Genomic DNA, 16,335 nt, shown 5'->3' with positions numbered 1-16,335 from the left:
GAAAAATAACACGTTCAGGGGGAATGGGGCTAGGTAGCAAATACTCATGAGTAGCTATAGTGAATTCACACTTTTTTTCGTTTTTTCGTTTTATTGCTTTTTCGTTTTTTTGCTTTTTCGTTTTTTTGCTTTTTCGTTTTTTTGCTTTTTCATTTTTTCGTCTATTCATTTTTTCATTCTTCTATAAAGCCGACAAAATAAAAACAACTCTGCGTGCAGCGGCAAGAAGTATGTTCAAAAAAAGGAAAAAAAAAAAAAAAAAAAAGTTTTACAATCTCAAAAAATGTAGGTCCCTTTGGGTATACAAATAACTTACGTTTTATTGTCACTGCTGTATATATGTTGCCACTATATTCTGTTATATGTTATATGTTATATGTCATATGTTATATGTTACATGTTACATGTTATATGTTTTTTTTTTTTTTTTTTTTTTTTTTTTTTTTTTTTTTTTTAAACAGACTTCTTGTCGAATTCATTTTTAACGCATGGTTTGTGCCCATCTGAAAAAATCTTCTTATATTTTGCGACAAAAAAGCTAGTAAATAATTTTTTGAATTTTTCAGCTGACGCGGAAAAACATTTGGGAGTTAAGTCTCTTTGAGGCAAAAACTTTTCAAAACAGTGCATGCAACAAACATTTTAGGTTTTCTCCCATAAGGGGAAGAAATATACAGCATGTATAAAACATACATAAATATGCTCAACCCACACTTGGGTGAGAGATTCCCCACAAAATTGATCACATGTTGTGTGGTATAAGCAGAAGGCACCCCTTCTAATGCAAGCACGTATATGCTTGTGTATAAAATGAGAAATAATGTATATTAAATAAGGCCATCTTTTTTGTTAAATTAAAGCTGCCTTTTTTTTCTCTCTTCCCCATTGCTCTCTCACCGCTTTCCCCCATTGAATAAAAGTTCATTTCACCTGAGCCTAGCATCCTTTTTACTTGGATGAACAAAATAGTTCCAACACAAATTGGTCATTATTGTCAAAATAAAGGACGCATATATAGAAAGATAAACATAATGGAAATTAAAAATATTAAGGAAAATTTGAAAAGTATGAAGGATGCATACGATCCTAAAGAAGTAGAGTCCAAATGGTACACCTTTTGGGAAAAGAATGATTATTTTAAACCAAAAAAAGAATTATTGAGCTGTAAAGAAAATAGCAAAAAATTTGTTATTGTATTACCACCACCGAATGTTACTGGAACGTTGCATATTGGTCACACACTAACAATAGCAATTCAAGATTCTCTAGTTCGATATAAAAGAATGAAAAATTATTTAACTTTATACATACCGGGAACAGACCATGCAGGTATAGCAACTCAAACTGTTGTTGAGAAAATGTTATTTAAAAAAGAACAAAAAATAAGACAAGATTATGAAAGAGAGGAATTCGTAAAGAAAATATATGAATGGAAAGATCTACATGGAAATAAAATTAATAATCAAATTAGAAGAATTGGTGCATCTGTTGATTGGTCACGAGAATATTTTACTATGAATGAAAAATTGTCAATTGCAGTTAAAGAAGCTTTTATTAAATTTTATGAAAGTGGATTAATTTATAGAGATAATAGATTAGTTGCATGGTGCCCTCATTTAAAAACAGCATTATCAGATATTGAGGTAAATGTTGAAGAAATAAAAAAACCTACCAAAATTAAAATTCCTTCTTTTAATCATTTAGTAGAAGTTGGCGTACTATATAAATTTTTTTACCAAATAAAAGATAATGAAGAAAAAATAGAAATTGCAACAACACGTATTGAAACGATGCTGGGAGATGTTGCTGTGGCCGTTCATCCAGATGATAAAAGATACAAACACTTAGTAGGGAAAGAAATAATTCATCCTTTCATTCCTGAGAGAAAATTAATTATCATTGCGGATAATTTTGTGGATATGGATTACGGTACTGGTGCTGTGAAAATAACTCCAGCACATGATAAAAATGATTATGAAATGATGAAAAGACACAATTTAAATTATATTAATATATTTACATTAGATGGACATATTAATAAAAATGGGGGGAAATTATTTGAAGGTTTACATAGATTTGAATGTAGATTTAAAATTCAAGAAGAATTAAAAAAATTAAATTTATTATCAGATAAAATACCAAATTCTATGTCTCTTCCATTATGTTCAAGAACCAATGATATTATTGAGTATATGCTTATACCACAATGGTATTTAAACTGTAGTGAATTGGCTGAACAAGCCATTCATTATGTAAACAGTAAGGAACTTTTAATCATCCCTTCCCAACATGTTAATACCTGGTTTTATTGGTTACAAAATGTACGTGATTGGTGCATATCAAGGCAGCTATGGTGGGGTCATAGAATCCCTGCTTATAAAATTATCAGAAAGAAAGAAACAGGAGTTGGAGGAACAACCAGTGAAAAATCTAAAGATAGAGAAGAGGACAAGATAGATACTATTTTCGAGGAAAACCAAGAAGAGTGGGTTGTTGGAAGATCCTACGATGAGTGCATGGAAAAGGCCAAGAAGTTAATTGGAGAAAATATTGAATTTAATTTAGTACAAGATGAGGATGTACTAGATACATGGTTTTCTTCTTCTTTAGTTCCATTTAGTTCTTTAGGATGGCCAGAAAAAACACAAGATTTGGAACATTTTTTTCCAAATACTGTCCTAGAAACAGGTCAAGATATTTTATTTTTTTGGGTCGCTAGAATGGTAATGGTTTCAATACATTTAATGAAGAAGCTTCCATTTAACACTATCTATTTGCATTCTATGATTAGAGATTCGAAGGGAGAAAAAATGAGTAAAAGTAAAGGTAATGTAGTTGATCCGTTAGACATCATTGATGGAATTAGCTTAGAAGGATTACATCAGAAATTATATGAAGGAAATTTACCAGAAAAAGAAATCAAACGGGCATTAGAATTACAGAAAAAAGAATTCCCTAAGGGAATACCAGAATGTGGCACAGATGCCTTAAGATTTGGTCTCTTAACATATCTAAAACAAGGAAGAAATGTAAACTTAGATATTAATAGAATTATTGGATATAGACACTTTTGTAATAAATTATGGAATGCTGTAAAATTCTTTTTAAAAACTTTGCCTGATAATTATGATAATTATAATATCTTACTTTACCAACCGGAACATGTTAAGTCACTTGAGTGGGAAGACAAATGGATATTGCATCGATTAAATATTTATATAACACTTGCAAATGAAAGTTTTGATACTTATAATTTTTCAGAGGTAGCATTTGCTTCTTACAACTTTTGGCTTTATGATTTGTGTGATGTTTATCTTGAACTTATCAAGGCTCGTCTGCATACAGAAGAATCCGCTGAATCGGCAAAAAAAGAATTTCCAAATAATCAAGAAAAAAGGGAAGATATGTTAGAATCTGAGAATGATAGCCATTATAGGAATACCAACAATGATTCAAATCATAAGATAAATGAAATTGAATGTGCTCCAAATAAAACATTACACGCATGTTTAGATTATGGTCTAAGACTTTTACATCCAATTTCTCCCTTCATAACGGAAGAGCTGTATACTAAAATTACATCTGAAAAATATAAATATGACTCCATATCCATAGCCCCATACCCAGAATATGTAGAATCGTGGAATAATGAAGAAATAAATTCAGAAATGAACAAATTTATGAGCATTGTTAAACATTTTAGATCTTTTATTTCAAACCTTGAAATTCCTCCGAAAATAAAACTCAATTGTTATATTGCTGCAAAAAATAAGGAAGATGAAAATTTTATCATAAAAGTAAAAAGTAAAATCCAAACGTTAGCAAAATTATCCGCATTAAACATTACCAAGTACAATGTGGAGGAACTACAAGATGAAGAGAAAATGCAAATAAAAAAATGTCTAAAAGACATTATTTCCAACCAGTTTATTATCTATGTTCAGTCGACTGAAGAATATCTGAAACCGTTACTAAATAATATGTTAAATAAAAATAAAAAGCTCCAAGGTTCCTTAGATTCATATTTAAAAAAAATCAATGATCCAAATTATGAACAAAAAGTACCAGAACAGGTGAGAAGTTTGTACTCGGAAAAAATTGAGCAGTTAAACGCACAAATATTGGCCGTATCAAACATTATTGCCGAAATAAATGAATGCTTACAAAATTCATGAGTGCAAACAGTAAAGAGGGGAAGAGAAGTGGAGAAATTTCACAATTAAAAAAAAAAAAAAAAAAAAATTGATGAAAATTAATAAAGTTTAATAAAGCTTAATAAAGTTTAATAAAGTTTAATAAAGTTTAATGCAATTTATTGAAGTTTATTTTATAAGTTAACTATGTATATATATCCCCGTATATCACACAAAAGGGATGTTCTTGGTGGATACACGAAAAAGAAATAATTTGCTTTCGATACCTGAACATGCGTATATGCATAGGACATGTATATCATGTTCTCTATATATAAACCATGCCTGTTCTTAGACATGGAGAAATATGTACCTTATAACAAATCCAAATGTAAAAGATGTAAATTTTCATGGTGTATGGAAAAAAAAAAAAAAAAAATAAACGTACTAATCATACAATGGATAGTTTTATAAAAATTTCAACCTTTGAAATATTTTCAAAATATATGATAATTTCTTATCTTTGTTTATAGTGTTACAATATTGCTGAAATGTTTGATATTTTTGTGTGATGCTCTTGTTTCATTTCTGTCTTATACTCCCATTAGAGTTTTTTTTTTTTTTTTTGAACATACGGTAATTCATCCCAAAGGTTTCTTTGCTTTTACATAACTTCTCCCCTAATATATTTTCCACCAAAAAAAATAAAATAATAAATCCTCAATTCATTTTGACATTTGTCAAATGTTCATCAATCAATGAGAAAATATGGGGCGTGTTACATCCCTGAATTTGTCGAATAATTTCCCCATTTTTTAGTATTATGTAAAAAGGCTTCGAATTATTGTCATAATTTTTTAATGATGAAATGGTTTGTGCACACACAGCTAATATTTTTACACCTTCTGAAAAAGCAAAATTGGTTTTGTAAATTTTGTTTATTATTTCAAAAGTGAAAACACATGGCCCGCACCATTGTGTATAAACATCTATGATATACAGAATGTCATTTTTTTTTTCAAATAACTTTTTATACTCCTCTTCGTTACATATTTCCTGGTATACTTTCTCTTCAGCCCTTTTCATTTTGCACACACATACACAATAAACAAATGAGTGAATTCAGAGATGGAAAAAGGAGTTTCTCCTCTCTGTCAGTCTTTTTTTGCCTGGAGGCATAAATAAATGCGTATTAATTTAAAATGGGTTAGTGATGTTGGAAAGGTTTCTGCCACGACACAGTGTTGTATATGGATAATTAATATGCAGCACGAGAAGGGGAAAAAAAAAAAAAAAAAAAAAAAAAAAATCAGGTGTACCTATGTTGATGTAGTAACAAAATGGTACAGTGTAATCAAATATGATAAAACTAAGAGAGGTATAATAAAACTAAGATAGGTATAATAAAACTAAGATAGGTATAATAAAACTAAGAGAGGTATAATAAAGCTAAGGGAGGTATAATAAAGCTAAGGGAGGTACGATAAAACTACTCGCAGCATGAAAAAAGCTAAGCAAGGTAGAGAAAAATGTAATGCGATAAATTAAATTAATGACTGGGTCATAGAAAAGCACGCAGAGAATTGTGAGGATTCACACGCATTTTTTTTTTCAGACCTTTAAAAAAAAAAACTTAAACAGTTTATCTTCAATAAAATCATCATGAATGGAATGAACTTGATTAAAATTGAAAATTTTGAGAGAACTTTGTTTTTCTTCCTGCTGCTGATTAACTAAAACTTTATTAATTATGGGACCCTGGACGAATAAGTAATATAATAAGTACGATTCCCGTATCATATTTTCAGCTAAGTGGCGTATATGTTTTTGAAAGATGATGCCATTAAGATTATCTAACTTATTTAGCTCGGTCAATATATTATCAATTAAATTTCTAAAAAGGTAGCTTGATGGATTTTTTTTTTTTTTTTTTTCCTTGTCTTCTTCATATAACTTTTTAAAGAATGAATGTTTTTTTGTATTCCTTTCATTCAAATTTTTATCACTGTATACGTTATATTTCTCTTTATATATGTTAATAAAATATAGACAAGACTCGATATAGTAATTTTCATTATTCCTATAACGTAGGATCAAATTTTCATATATAGATTTATGTATAACATTATTATTATCTAATACATATTCACAAAATAATAAATCTAGTAACATGATATTGTACATTTCTGTTATTTTTTTATTTAACAAAGTTCTATTTTTATCATTCTTCTGTTCATATTGAATCAAATAAATTTCTCTCAATTTGCTGATAAATTGAGAATAAATTTTGTATATCTTCTTTTGCAATACAATTTTTACAAGAAATATTATTATGCTTCTGTACAGTTCAGTACTCATTAACTTTTCAATATATAATATAAATATGTTAGAAAAGGTGAAAATGTTCACTAAATGGCAATTCATTCTTTCACATAATATATTTTTTACATCAGTATTTATTAACATGTTCAAAAAATAATGCAAGTACTTTTCCAAACTGTCTAAGTATTCCAAACAGAAACATTTCAGAGAAGTATTCACTATTTTATATACAATGTTCAGAAAAATGCTTTTTATGTCATTCAGGGAAAACATAGGTTCGACATTGGTATCATTCTTCGGTACCCATTCGCTTACGATTTTACCCACCCCCCTTTGACTTTTAAGGAAACGAATCCAAGAACATTTATCATAATGACTAAAAATGTTTAAGTAAAAAAAGAGCTCCTTATAGTCCTCCCTTACGTTTTCTTTCGTATGAATTTTTTCAATGCAATTTAATAAATTCATAGAACTGTTTGATTTTTCATTTTCCTTAAAATATATATCCTTTTCTTTATCGTGCCCATTGTTAACCTTTTCACAATCTTCATTGTTGTTGCATTCGGTTGTGCCATTACTACATTTGTCGTTTGTGATGTGTCCCATGTGTGCTGCATCATCCTGAACAGTATTTTTTAAAAATTTTAAAAGATTTGTAAACTTTTTTAAATTGCAATTGTTTTTATCCTTTTTGGAAGCACTCCTGTTGGTATTCTCAAACTGTTCGCAATTGTTCGCTTCCCCATGCGTATTCACATTTTCCTCATTTTGTCTTTTCAAAATGTTCATAAAAGAATGGAACATTTTAGAAAAATTTGAAATTTCATCAGTACTTTGTCCTGCAAGTAGAAAATCAGGATCTGCAGTGTTTTTAATTTCTTTGTTTTCTATGAACATAATGAGCTTGTATGCACTAAATATAAGGGGGTGAATTTTTTCTTTCAAAATGATTTTAAAGTCTCTGTGAAAATACATTTCCTTGGATGCGTTGTTATTTTTTTGAAAATGTTCTGATATATGCTTTTGAATTTTTTTTTTTCCTTTTGTATCTTTACTGTAGTAACATTCCACATTACTAAATTCGGTATATATAGAATTCAAATCGATAGTAAAAAATTCGTAGTAGTAATAAAATGAATTTAAAAGAAAAGAATAAAACACATAATTTTGAATTTCGTATGTTCTCTCGTATGATAAGGATATATTGCGAAAAAAAACCTGAAAAAATCTCATCATCATAAGCTTCCACTTATCAATTGAGTTGTTGTCAAAAAATGGAATTGCACACACAAATTTGTTAAAATAAAGGAAAAAAAAAATTTCGAAAAATTCGTCATGGATAGCTTGTAGATAATGATTGTTCAGGTAAAAATCGATATCTTTAATAAATTTATGGAAATACTTTTCTTTTATTAAAATTTTGTTTTTTATTTTGTTGTATAGTTTATTGATACTTACATATTCTGTGAACAAATCGTTACAAGTTGTGTTATAACCATTTTTGCAATAATAGACATGTAACAGGTATATCATATACTCATAAATATAATGTACACATTCGAGGTATGTTTTGTGTAATAAGCTGAAATTCTCGATGATCCTTTCGTTCATAATTTTTTCTATCACATCCATGCTATTTATAGCATAGTTGAAATACTGCTTATTTTTTTTTAACTTTTCGTAAAATGTATTCTGTAAAATAAATACTTCTTCCTGCATTATTTCCAGGAAGAAATTCTTTTCAGTATCTTCTGCACGGTTTGCATAATGACCTTCATTCATATCATTAATACAATTTTGAGAAATTTTATCATCTCCCAGAAAATTATATGTCTCTGCGAAATTGTCATATTTGCCTTCTATCACCTTTTGTCGTAATTCTTTATTGCTTAAATCAATTAGTAGAAGAAATATATACTTGGTATGTAAAACCAGATATGTAACTTTTTGGAATAATGTTTTCAGCTTGTTAAAATCGAGAAAATTTTCAATGTTTTTTTTTTTTTCAATAATATTGTGTAATAAATTTATTCTAGTGTTCAGAATTTCTTTGAACAAATCGTTCTTTATAATTTCGACGACTTCACAATTCTGTTTGTTGTGAAAAAGTAAGAGAACAATTACTGATTTGGGTATAGTTTTAATTTTACAAGAACTGTTATAAGTTAAGTTGTAGTAGGATGAATATATCAACTTCAACAAAATATCACAAAAATTTTCCTTATGTTTGTTTACATATGAATTTAAAGAGTAAATAGATTTCTTGCTATTAAATATTTTCAGGTAAATATTTTTAATTTCCTCATTTTTAAGTACAGAACTGAGCACTTTCAAGCATATAAATATGTCTGTGTAAATTTTATTTAAGACATATATGTAATTTTCCTCACTTATCTTTTTATTGATATCAAAATATATGTGGTTAATGTAGTTGTTTAAGCAAAAGCAATCATAATTAATTAACTCTTCTTTTTCTTTTTTCACCAAATCACACGCATCATCGTGTGTATCATACAACACAACATCACAGGAATCTTCTCCTTCCCTGGCATTTTTTTGAATACACAAATTTTGAAATATAAAATTGTATCGATCATATTTCTTTTCCCATACCTTTTTTATGATATTTTTCTCAGATTCATTTAACTCTTGTGTGTGTGCAAAAGAATCTTTAAAATTAACCAACGTAGTGTTCTTAACACTATCTATTAAATAGTTATAATTGTAAATTATGTCTTCTAAGTGACCTTTTATTTTTTCTACACTACCATACACATTTTTAATTTTTATTGTATTATCTATCACATTGTTGCTTTTTTCTTTTAAAAAATTTTTAATAGATTCTTCTCTGCTGCTGATGTCATTTCTAAGCTTCTCAATGTGTTGTATGGTTTTCCTATGATCATAATTTTTAAATATTTCGTTTGTATCTACTTTCATTGTATGTACGTAACCACAATATAGTTTTGTTTTATATATATTTCACGTTTCCTGAAGGAGCATCTCAAAATATATCGTATGGGTTAAATGATCTGTATACCTTTTTTTTCCCATGTAATATCACACATATGCATATTCATAATCATATGTACACCGGATTGTCAATATGCATTACACATTCATTTATGCCTCTTGCCAAGAATTGTATTCATATTTATTTGCACATGTTTACACCCATATGTAGCAAATGCCTACCAAACCCTCCATACAGACTATTCCAAATTAGCATTTAAAAATAATAAAAAAATAAAAGTTTAAATTCTTCTACTTGGAACCACACGATGAAGAGAGGGAAAACTTTTCAAGATGAAGATAGTTTAAGCATTTATAATAAAAAAAAAAAAAAAAACATGAACATAATTTGTGTTAATTTAAAGAAAGCAAAATAAATGCACAACTTAGATAAGTAATGGAACAAAACGTGGTGGGGGTACAGAAGAATTAATGTTGTAATTCAACATTCTTCTTTGCTGTTACTTTATTATTTTCTTAACCCTCTTATGTGACTAGCCCTCCTACATATAACAAATTAGTGCAACATTTTTTTTCTTCACTTCTTCCCATTTCCTATGATAAACACGAAATGAGACTTCTAAATATTTTTGCAAGAATAAAATGCACCTATATTATACATAGCAAATGCCAAGAGAGAAAAAAAAAAAAAAAAAAAAAAAAAAAAAAAAACATTCAAAATAACAAAGTAACAAAATTTTTCTTATCCCTTTTTAAAAAAAATAAAATAAAAAGTTTGGTCTCAACAAACAGAATATAATGCATACACAAAATGTGTAGATATATTACATAAGCAATCCCATATGATTTTATGTAACTCTTAGCAGATCTTCTTGTAGTATGCTTTAAGTTCCCCAGAGAGGAATAAACAAAAGAGTGTCCTTTTGCAATTACTGAGCTTTTCTAATTTGTGATTATATACATATAATACATTTTTACGTACATGAATACAGATGGGGGAATTTAAGGTCGGATCAAAACTGAAGGAACAAATAGTATGTAACATGCAACCCTTAATTTTGTGCTTACATAAATATGACGACGATATAAGAAAATGTGTCCCAGAAGTCCACATTTTCGAAAGAACCTGTAGCAAAAATGTAAATTATGTACATGACAGAATTGGTTTAGATGACACAAGGAACACATTGTACACGGGAAAAAGGGCTATCTAATGGGAAACACACATATACATACATATGTACAAATATCTACCTTGCTTTTTTATGACATCCCTGATCGAGGAAACCTTTTCCCTTCATGTTTTTTGCAAATTTAAAGCAAAAGCGAAGATTAAGTCATGGGACCCTATGTAGGGTAGAAGTTTTTGTATTTTTGTATTGCACATTATGCATGACTGATCATAAGAAATACAGCATAAGAGAAGAGAACTTACAATGGACACCAAAAAAAAAAAAAAATTTGAATTAATTGAACGCTTTCCTATTACCCTTATGATGTCTTTAATTTGCCAATAAGTTTTTATAGAGCCCAGTTTTTTCCTCCAATTTTTCTTCGTTATGGGAGTTCATTTTCTATTTCTTTTTTTTTTTTTTTTTTTGCGCTGTTTTTCATACACCTTTTTTTTTCCGTTGTGCTTTTCTCATTTTTAAAATTTGGAAAAACAGAATCGTTAACAATAAAAAAGAAAAGAGAAAGAAAAAAATAGTATGGAAAAATCCACAGATTGAGAAGGGGGAAGTTAATGAAAAAATTAATACATTCTCTTTCTATGTAAAAATTATTAAGTTTTTTTTTTTTTTTTTTTTTTTTTTTTTTTTGGGTAGTTGAGTGGGGAATTAGGGAAAATATTGAAACAAAAAATTTGTATTTATGCAAAAACGTGAATACATTTATAAAAAAATAAAATGTAAAAAAACCTTGCGCTCGCTCATTAATAAACATTTTTTCTGTTTCAATAGAGATAAACGAAATGAGAGTGTTGTTTTTCTTTTTTTTTTAATTTAATTTTTTTATATGCAAGTTTGCAAATATACAGCACATTGATATAAAAACATTATGGTTCTTATACTCCAGTGCAGTTGCATTAGTCACAACACACAAGTGCTGCTTGTGCACAATTTGAGACAAAATAAGTAGATTCATTTTGGTCATAAACCAAATGATATGTATAAATATGGGATTCCGGTTAGGGGAGTGTGCATAGAAATACTCAACAATAATTAAAAAATAATTGAAAATTATATGCTTCAAATTTAAAATATAGAATACAAAATTATAAATTAAAAATTTGAAATTAAAAATGTGCAATTCCAAATATATGGGGATACAACATAAAAAATATGTTATAATAAATGAAAAGATATGCAAAAGGCATGCAAATTCTTCCACGACCCCTCTACCCACTAGAGGGCGCATTTTGTAAAATAAAGAACAAAGGGATGATAAAAAAAAAAAAAAAAAAAAAAAAAGGAAATTCATATTTAAACAAATTGCGACATATGGTCAATGCAAATCCCTAATATAGGGATCCGAATTAACAGATGCGAATATTGTATAGAAACAAAATTTTCAATATCTTTCATACACATTTTATTTTTATTAAAAATTGGTATGGAAGATAGATAATGTAATAAAAGGTTTCACGCAAAAAAAGAAAAGATGAGCAAAAAAATGAACATACATGCATATGCATACAAAAATTGTCTATGACGAGACACAGGGCGAGTTTCCATTCGGTCTCAAATGTCCATTTTGGCACCCTACGGACAAACATAAAAACTTTTGGATATTCCACTTCTGTACACTAATCCAAGTAAGATCTCCTCTGAAACTTACTTGGGTTATTGTATGACGTGTAGTCGTCCATCTTGTTTACTCGATTTCCCCTACTTTTGAGGTCCATAAACTGAGATCCATCATTATGCAATTTGTAATCTTGGGGGATGCTGGAGGTAATATATTTCCCATCCTTGTCATAATCTGGATATTTCATTATGTTTGGTTTGAATATTCTCATCTTTGGGTTTGAATTCATATCTTTAAACCCATTCATGCCTGACAAGTTCATAATGTTTTGCGATTGGAATATTTTTTTGGTATTTTTTGCAACCTTATTTTTAATTCTCACAATGTGATAGTTGTATAAATAGATTGCAGTAACACTTATGAATAAAATGGAGAAAATAATAGCCCCTTCAGTTCCGAAAACATTAGCTACTCCTTCATAAAAGTAAAATACAACATGTCTGAAGAATTTTTTTAAGTATAGAGAGATTTGTGCATATCCAAAAATCATAAACAAGGAAATAATTATCAGGAAGAGAAAACTTATGTGAAATTTTTTAAAATATAAAACTAGGGATGTGATAAATAACAAAATTAGCATTCCCAAATAGCAAATAATTTTATGTATTAATTGTTTCCTTATAACTGGATAGTATATATCATATATGTCATTATTCAACCATCTATTTATAACTTTACTCATTAATTCTTTTGAAATTTTTCGATAATGTGTATTCTTTGTGCTTAATTTTTCTTCTATAGAGGCTTGTATTTTATTTTCTCGTTGATTTTTTAAGTATATATTTTCAATATTATTTGAAAGTACAACAAGTGCTCTATTGTATAATTCGTTCTTTAATGATCTCCAAAGGTAGTAATTATGTATTTCATTTTTTATTCCATTTTTTAAATCATCCAGTGGCTGTTGGCATGTTATCTGAATTGCTTTTAAGTTTTCATCTTTTATAAATTTATATACTTCATCTGTTAATTCTAAAAACTTTTTATATTCTCCATTCCAGGATTCTTCATTGGAGCAATATATATCCATGTACTTTAATTCTTCTTGTCCTTTCAGACTAAGAAAAATATCTTGCAACACTAATTCATCCAAAGGGAAATTAAAATTTTCAAGGAAATTTTTTTTTAAATTACCTTTATGCATGTTAAACAAAGCACTAGTTTTATCCTTACAATGGCTGTGCCATTTTTCCATGGCATTTTGTTTTAGAACTTTTATATCGTTGTCTAATATAACTAAAAATTCTTCATTAATTTCTTTTTCTTCTTTTGCAAAATCGCTCAATGTAGTCATATACACATTCACAGCTTCTGCATTCCATTTATCCAAAATAGCGTAAAATAAATTTTTGCTTTTAAAATATTCAGTTATATTATCAGTACTTTCTGCAGATATTTCAAAAACTTCCTTCCCCTTCGATACTGCATTGGCAAAATGAGATTTTAATCGATTTTCATTTAACGTAATATTTTTTTTCTTTAAATAGTAGAATTCTTGAAAAGTACTATTAATTAAAGGGCTACAAATTTCATCCTTATAATATATCAAATCTAATTTTTCTGAATTTTTGGATAATTTTTTTTCTAAATATTTCAACAAGTTATAACTAACAGATTCGAAAAAGTTCATCAAATCTTTCTGTTTAATAGGATATTGATCGCTTTTCATTTTTATGTCTTCCACAACAATTTGTAAAGCATCTTCACATGCAATTTTACAAAATTTTCGAATATTCGTTTCTCCTAATTCGATCATTTCATTCTTTATTTGATCTAGTCTTTCATACAAATTCGTTTCAATATCTTTAATTAGTTCTTTTTCTTCATCATCATGAAAATCACTTTCTGTGTATTTATACCAAATGTTTAATATTTGTTCTCGAATTAGTTCTTCATATTTTCCAATTTCATTGAGTAGAGGTGGAAGCTTATAAATTTCAGTTCTCTCTTCAGTTGTTTTTTCTTCTTCCATAAAATCCTCACTAAATAATTCTTCTTCTTCAAAAGTGCTTTTCCTCTCATGTGTATTTAATTTATTTCCAAAACTGTTTGACATATCATCATGTTCATCATTTAAATAGCTAATGAATTCGACATCTTCATTCTCCATAAATTGTAGTAAATATTTTTTGTATAAAAATATTAAATCGTTTCTACTTATTTCTGCTCTATTAATTTTGAATTGTTTAAAAAACTGATTTACATTTGTGAATAAATTTTGGTTAGCTGATCTAACTAAAAAGGTGATAAAGTCATATACATCATGTCCTGACATGTATCTGTTACTTATTTCAGAAACATAATTATTATTATTATTGTTGTTATTGTTGCTATGTCCATCAACATTAGTTGATGACTTTTTTGTTTCTCCACCCTTTTCTTCCTTCTGATTACGCATTTGCTGTTCTTTCTTTATTTTACTCATTATGTAATTCATCTGAACATTTGAATACATTTTTTTGGGGTATAATAAAGCTCTTAGGTAAATTTTATACCTTAGTAATATTACATCGTTTTTATACTCATCATTTAGGTCTCTCATATTTGCATTTGTAAAATCGAGTTCTTTGTTATTGTACATATTTCTTAACAAAACACAATCGATATTTTTATAAAGCACGTTCAATTTGTAGTTTGTGGACGTTTCATTTTGACCATTTGCATCTTTTCCTTCAGCATTGTTACTACGACCATTATCTGTATATGTCAGGTATGCGATTTTTTTTTGCTTAGTTGTGTAAGCATCATATTTTTCTTTACTCTTATTAGATATTATTTTTTTCCAATACTTAATATCCAAGTCTCTTCTATCAGAGTTTAACAAAATATCCAGCCATAACTTTCCTTTTCTTACATCTAAACGTTGACTAAAATCATGAACAACCCACATTAAATTTTTCGAAGCAATGCTTTCTAAAATTAGTGAATTATTTTCTATATTATCCATATGATCTAATATTTTATCAAAATTGTTTTTTTTAATTGAAAACGTAGAACCGTTGGAACGTGTATAAGCTCTTAGCATAAATAAATTTGCATCTTTTGTTATGCTTTCAATAAATTCCAAATCTTTATTATTTATCATTTTCATTGTAAGGAATATAATATCGGTGGATATTAAATTGGTTAAAGCGTATAATATTTCATCATATCGTTTATTCACATTGGGACTATTTAAACCTTGTGTATCCATCAAGATAAGATTAACTTCTTCTGATTCTGATAAATTTAATTCATCTATTTTGGATATCCAATCATCTGTCTTGTACAAATTTAGTAAATCTATAATTTCTTCATTATATTCATCCTTTTCATATTCATAACTTTTTACAAAATTTGTAAAATTCTTATCAATATATTCATACATTTTTCTTAATTTTCCAACAGTTATTTTAATTGGTTCTGACCATATCCATATTCCATAAGTACTAGCAGTTATGTCATTACCTACCTTGAAACCATTTTCAATATTTTTTTCGCTCTTACTAATGTCACTGATTACATGTTCGTTCAATAAATTCAATAAAAAAGATTTTCCTGTGTGCATGTCTCCCAAAACTGACACAATAGCTATTGGTTTCTCTATACTTTTTAAAATTTCTAAATTTTCTTCAATAATTATTAATTCTGTATGATTTACATTTGGTTTTATAATCTGTATAGCTTTTCCTCTTTTCTTTCGATTTTTTATTTTATTTTTTTTATTATCAATTATTTTATTAATATCATCCATGGAATTCAGACATTCGCCATCCTTGCAATTAATAGGTACTTCAAAATTATTTTCGTCATTCTCTTCGTCACTGTCTTCGTCTTCATCTGAGTCATCACTATCAGATGAATTATTGTCCTCTCCACCATTATCGTCATTATAATTGCTATCATCCTGTTTTAATATTCTTGATAAACAATTATTTCCATACTGGTTTATAGTGTAATCATAAAAACAAATTTTCATAAATCCATTTTCCCATATGCATTCATTAGGCAAATTTTTCACATTAAAAGTTACATTGTGTTGTTCATTATAACTATCTTTACAATAAAGCGTTACTGATTTTGTAATTAGCAGTACAAGACAAAAAAATATTTTTTTCAT

The 16,335-nt window shown here is 27.9% G+C and overlaps 5 protein-coding genes across 5 annotated transcripts; 2 read left to right on the top strand and 3 right to left on the bottom strand.

Annotated features, from left to right (window-relative positions):
* Positions 1-956: 956 nt before the first annotated feature.
* Positions 957-4,175, top strand: PGO_124640 (valine--tRNA ligase; the record flags this gene model as incomplete). Its single annotated transcript, XM_028689254.1, has 1 exon — positions 957-4,175. One exon carries the CDS (start codon positions 957-959, stop codon positions 4,173-4,175), a length of 3,219 nt encoding a protein of 1,072 aa, XP_028545055.1.
* Positions 4,176-4,853: 678 nt separating this feature from the next.
* On the bottom strand, positions 4,854-5,219 carry PGO_124630 (thioredoxin-like protein; the record flags this gene model as incomplete). The annotated part of the gene is made up of 1 exon (XM_028689253.1): positions 4,854-5,219. The coding sequence occupies one exon, from the start codon at positions 5,217-5,219 to the stop codon at positions 4,854-4,856; it is 366 nt and encodes a 121-aa protein (XP_028545054.1).
* Positions 5,220-5,744: 525 nt separating this feature from the next.
* On the bottom strand, positions 5,745-9,395 carry PGO_124620 (hypothetical protein, conserved; the record flags this gene model as incomplete). The annotated part of the gene is made up of 1 exon (XM_028689252.1): positions 5,745-9,395. One exon carries the CDS (start codon positions 9,393-9,395, stop codon positions 5,745-5,747), a length of 3,651 nt encoding a protein of 1,216 aa, XP_028545053.1.
* Positions 9,396-10,420: 1,025 nt separating this feature from the next.
* On the top strand, positions 10,421-10,642 carry PGO_124610 (hypothetical protein, conserved; the record flags this gene model as incomplete). The annotated part of the gene is made up of 1 exon (XM_028689251.1): positions 10,421-10,642. One exon carries the CDS (start codon positions 10,421-10,423, stop codon positions 10,640-10,642), a length of 222 nt encoding a protein of 73 aa, XP_028545052.1.
* A 1,592-nt stretch (positions 10,643-12,234) lies between these two features.
* Positions 12,235-16,335, bottom strand: PGO_124600 (hypothetical protein, conserved; the record flags this gene model as incomplete). The annotated part of the gene is made up of 1 exon (XM_028689250.1): positions 12,235-16,335. One exon carries the CDS (start codon positions 16,333-16,335, stop codon positions 12,235-12,237), a length of 4,101 nt encoding a protein of 1,366 aa, XP_028545051.1.

The sequence above is a fragment of the Plasmodium gonderi genome (assembly GCF_002157705.1).
Source record: "Plasmodium gonderi DNA, contig: Chr12, whole genome shotgun sequence".
Taxonomy (NCBI): Eukaryota; Apicomplexa; class Aconoidasida; order Haemosporida; family Plasmodiidae; genus Plasmodium; species Plasmodium gonderi.
Note: the sequence above shows the minus strand (reverse complement) of the source record. Positions and strands in the feature narration are given on the sequence as shown.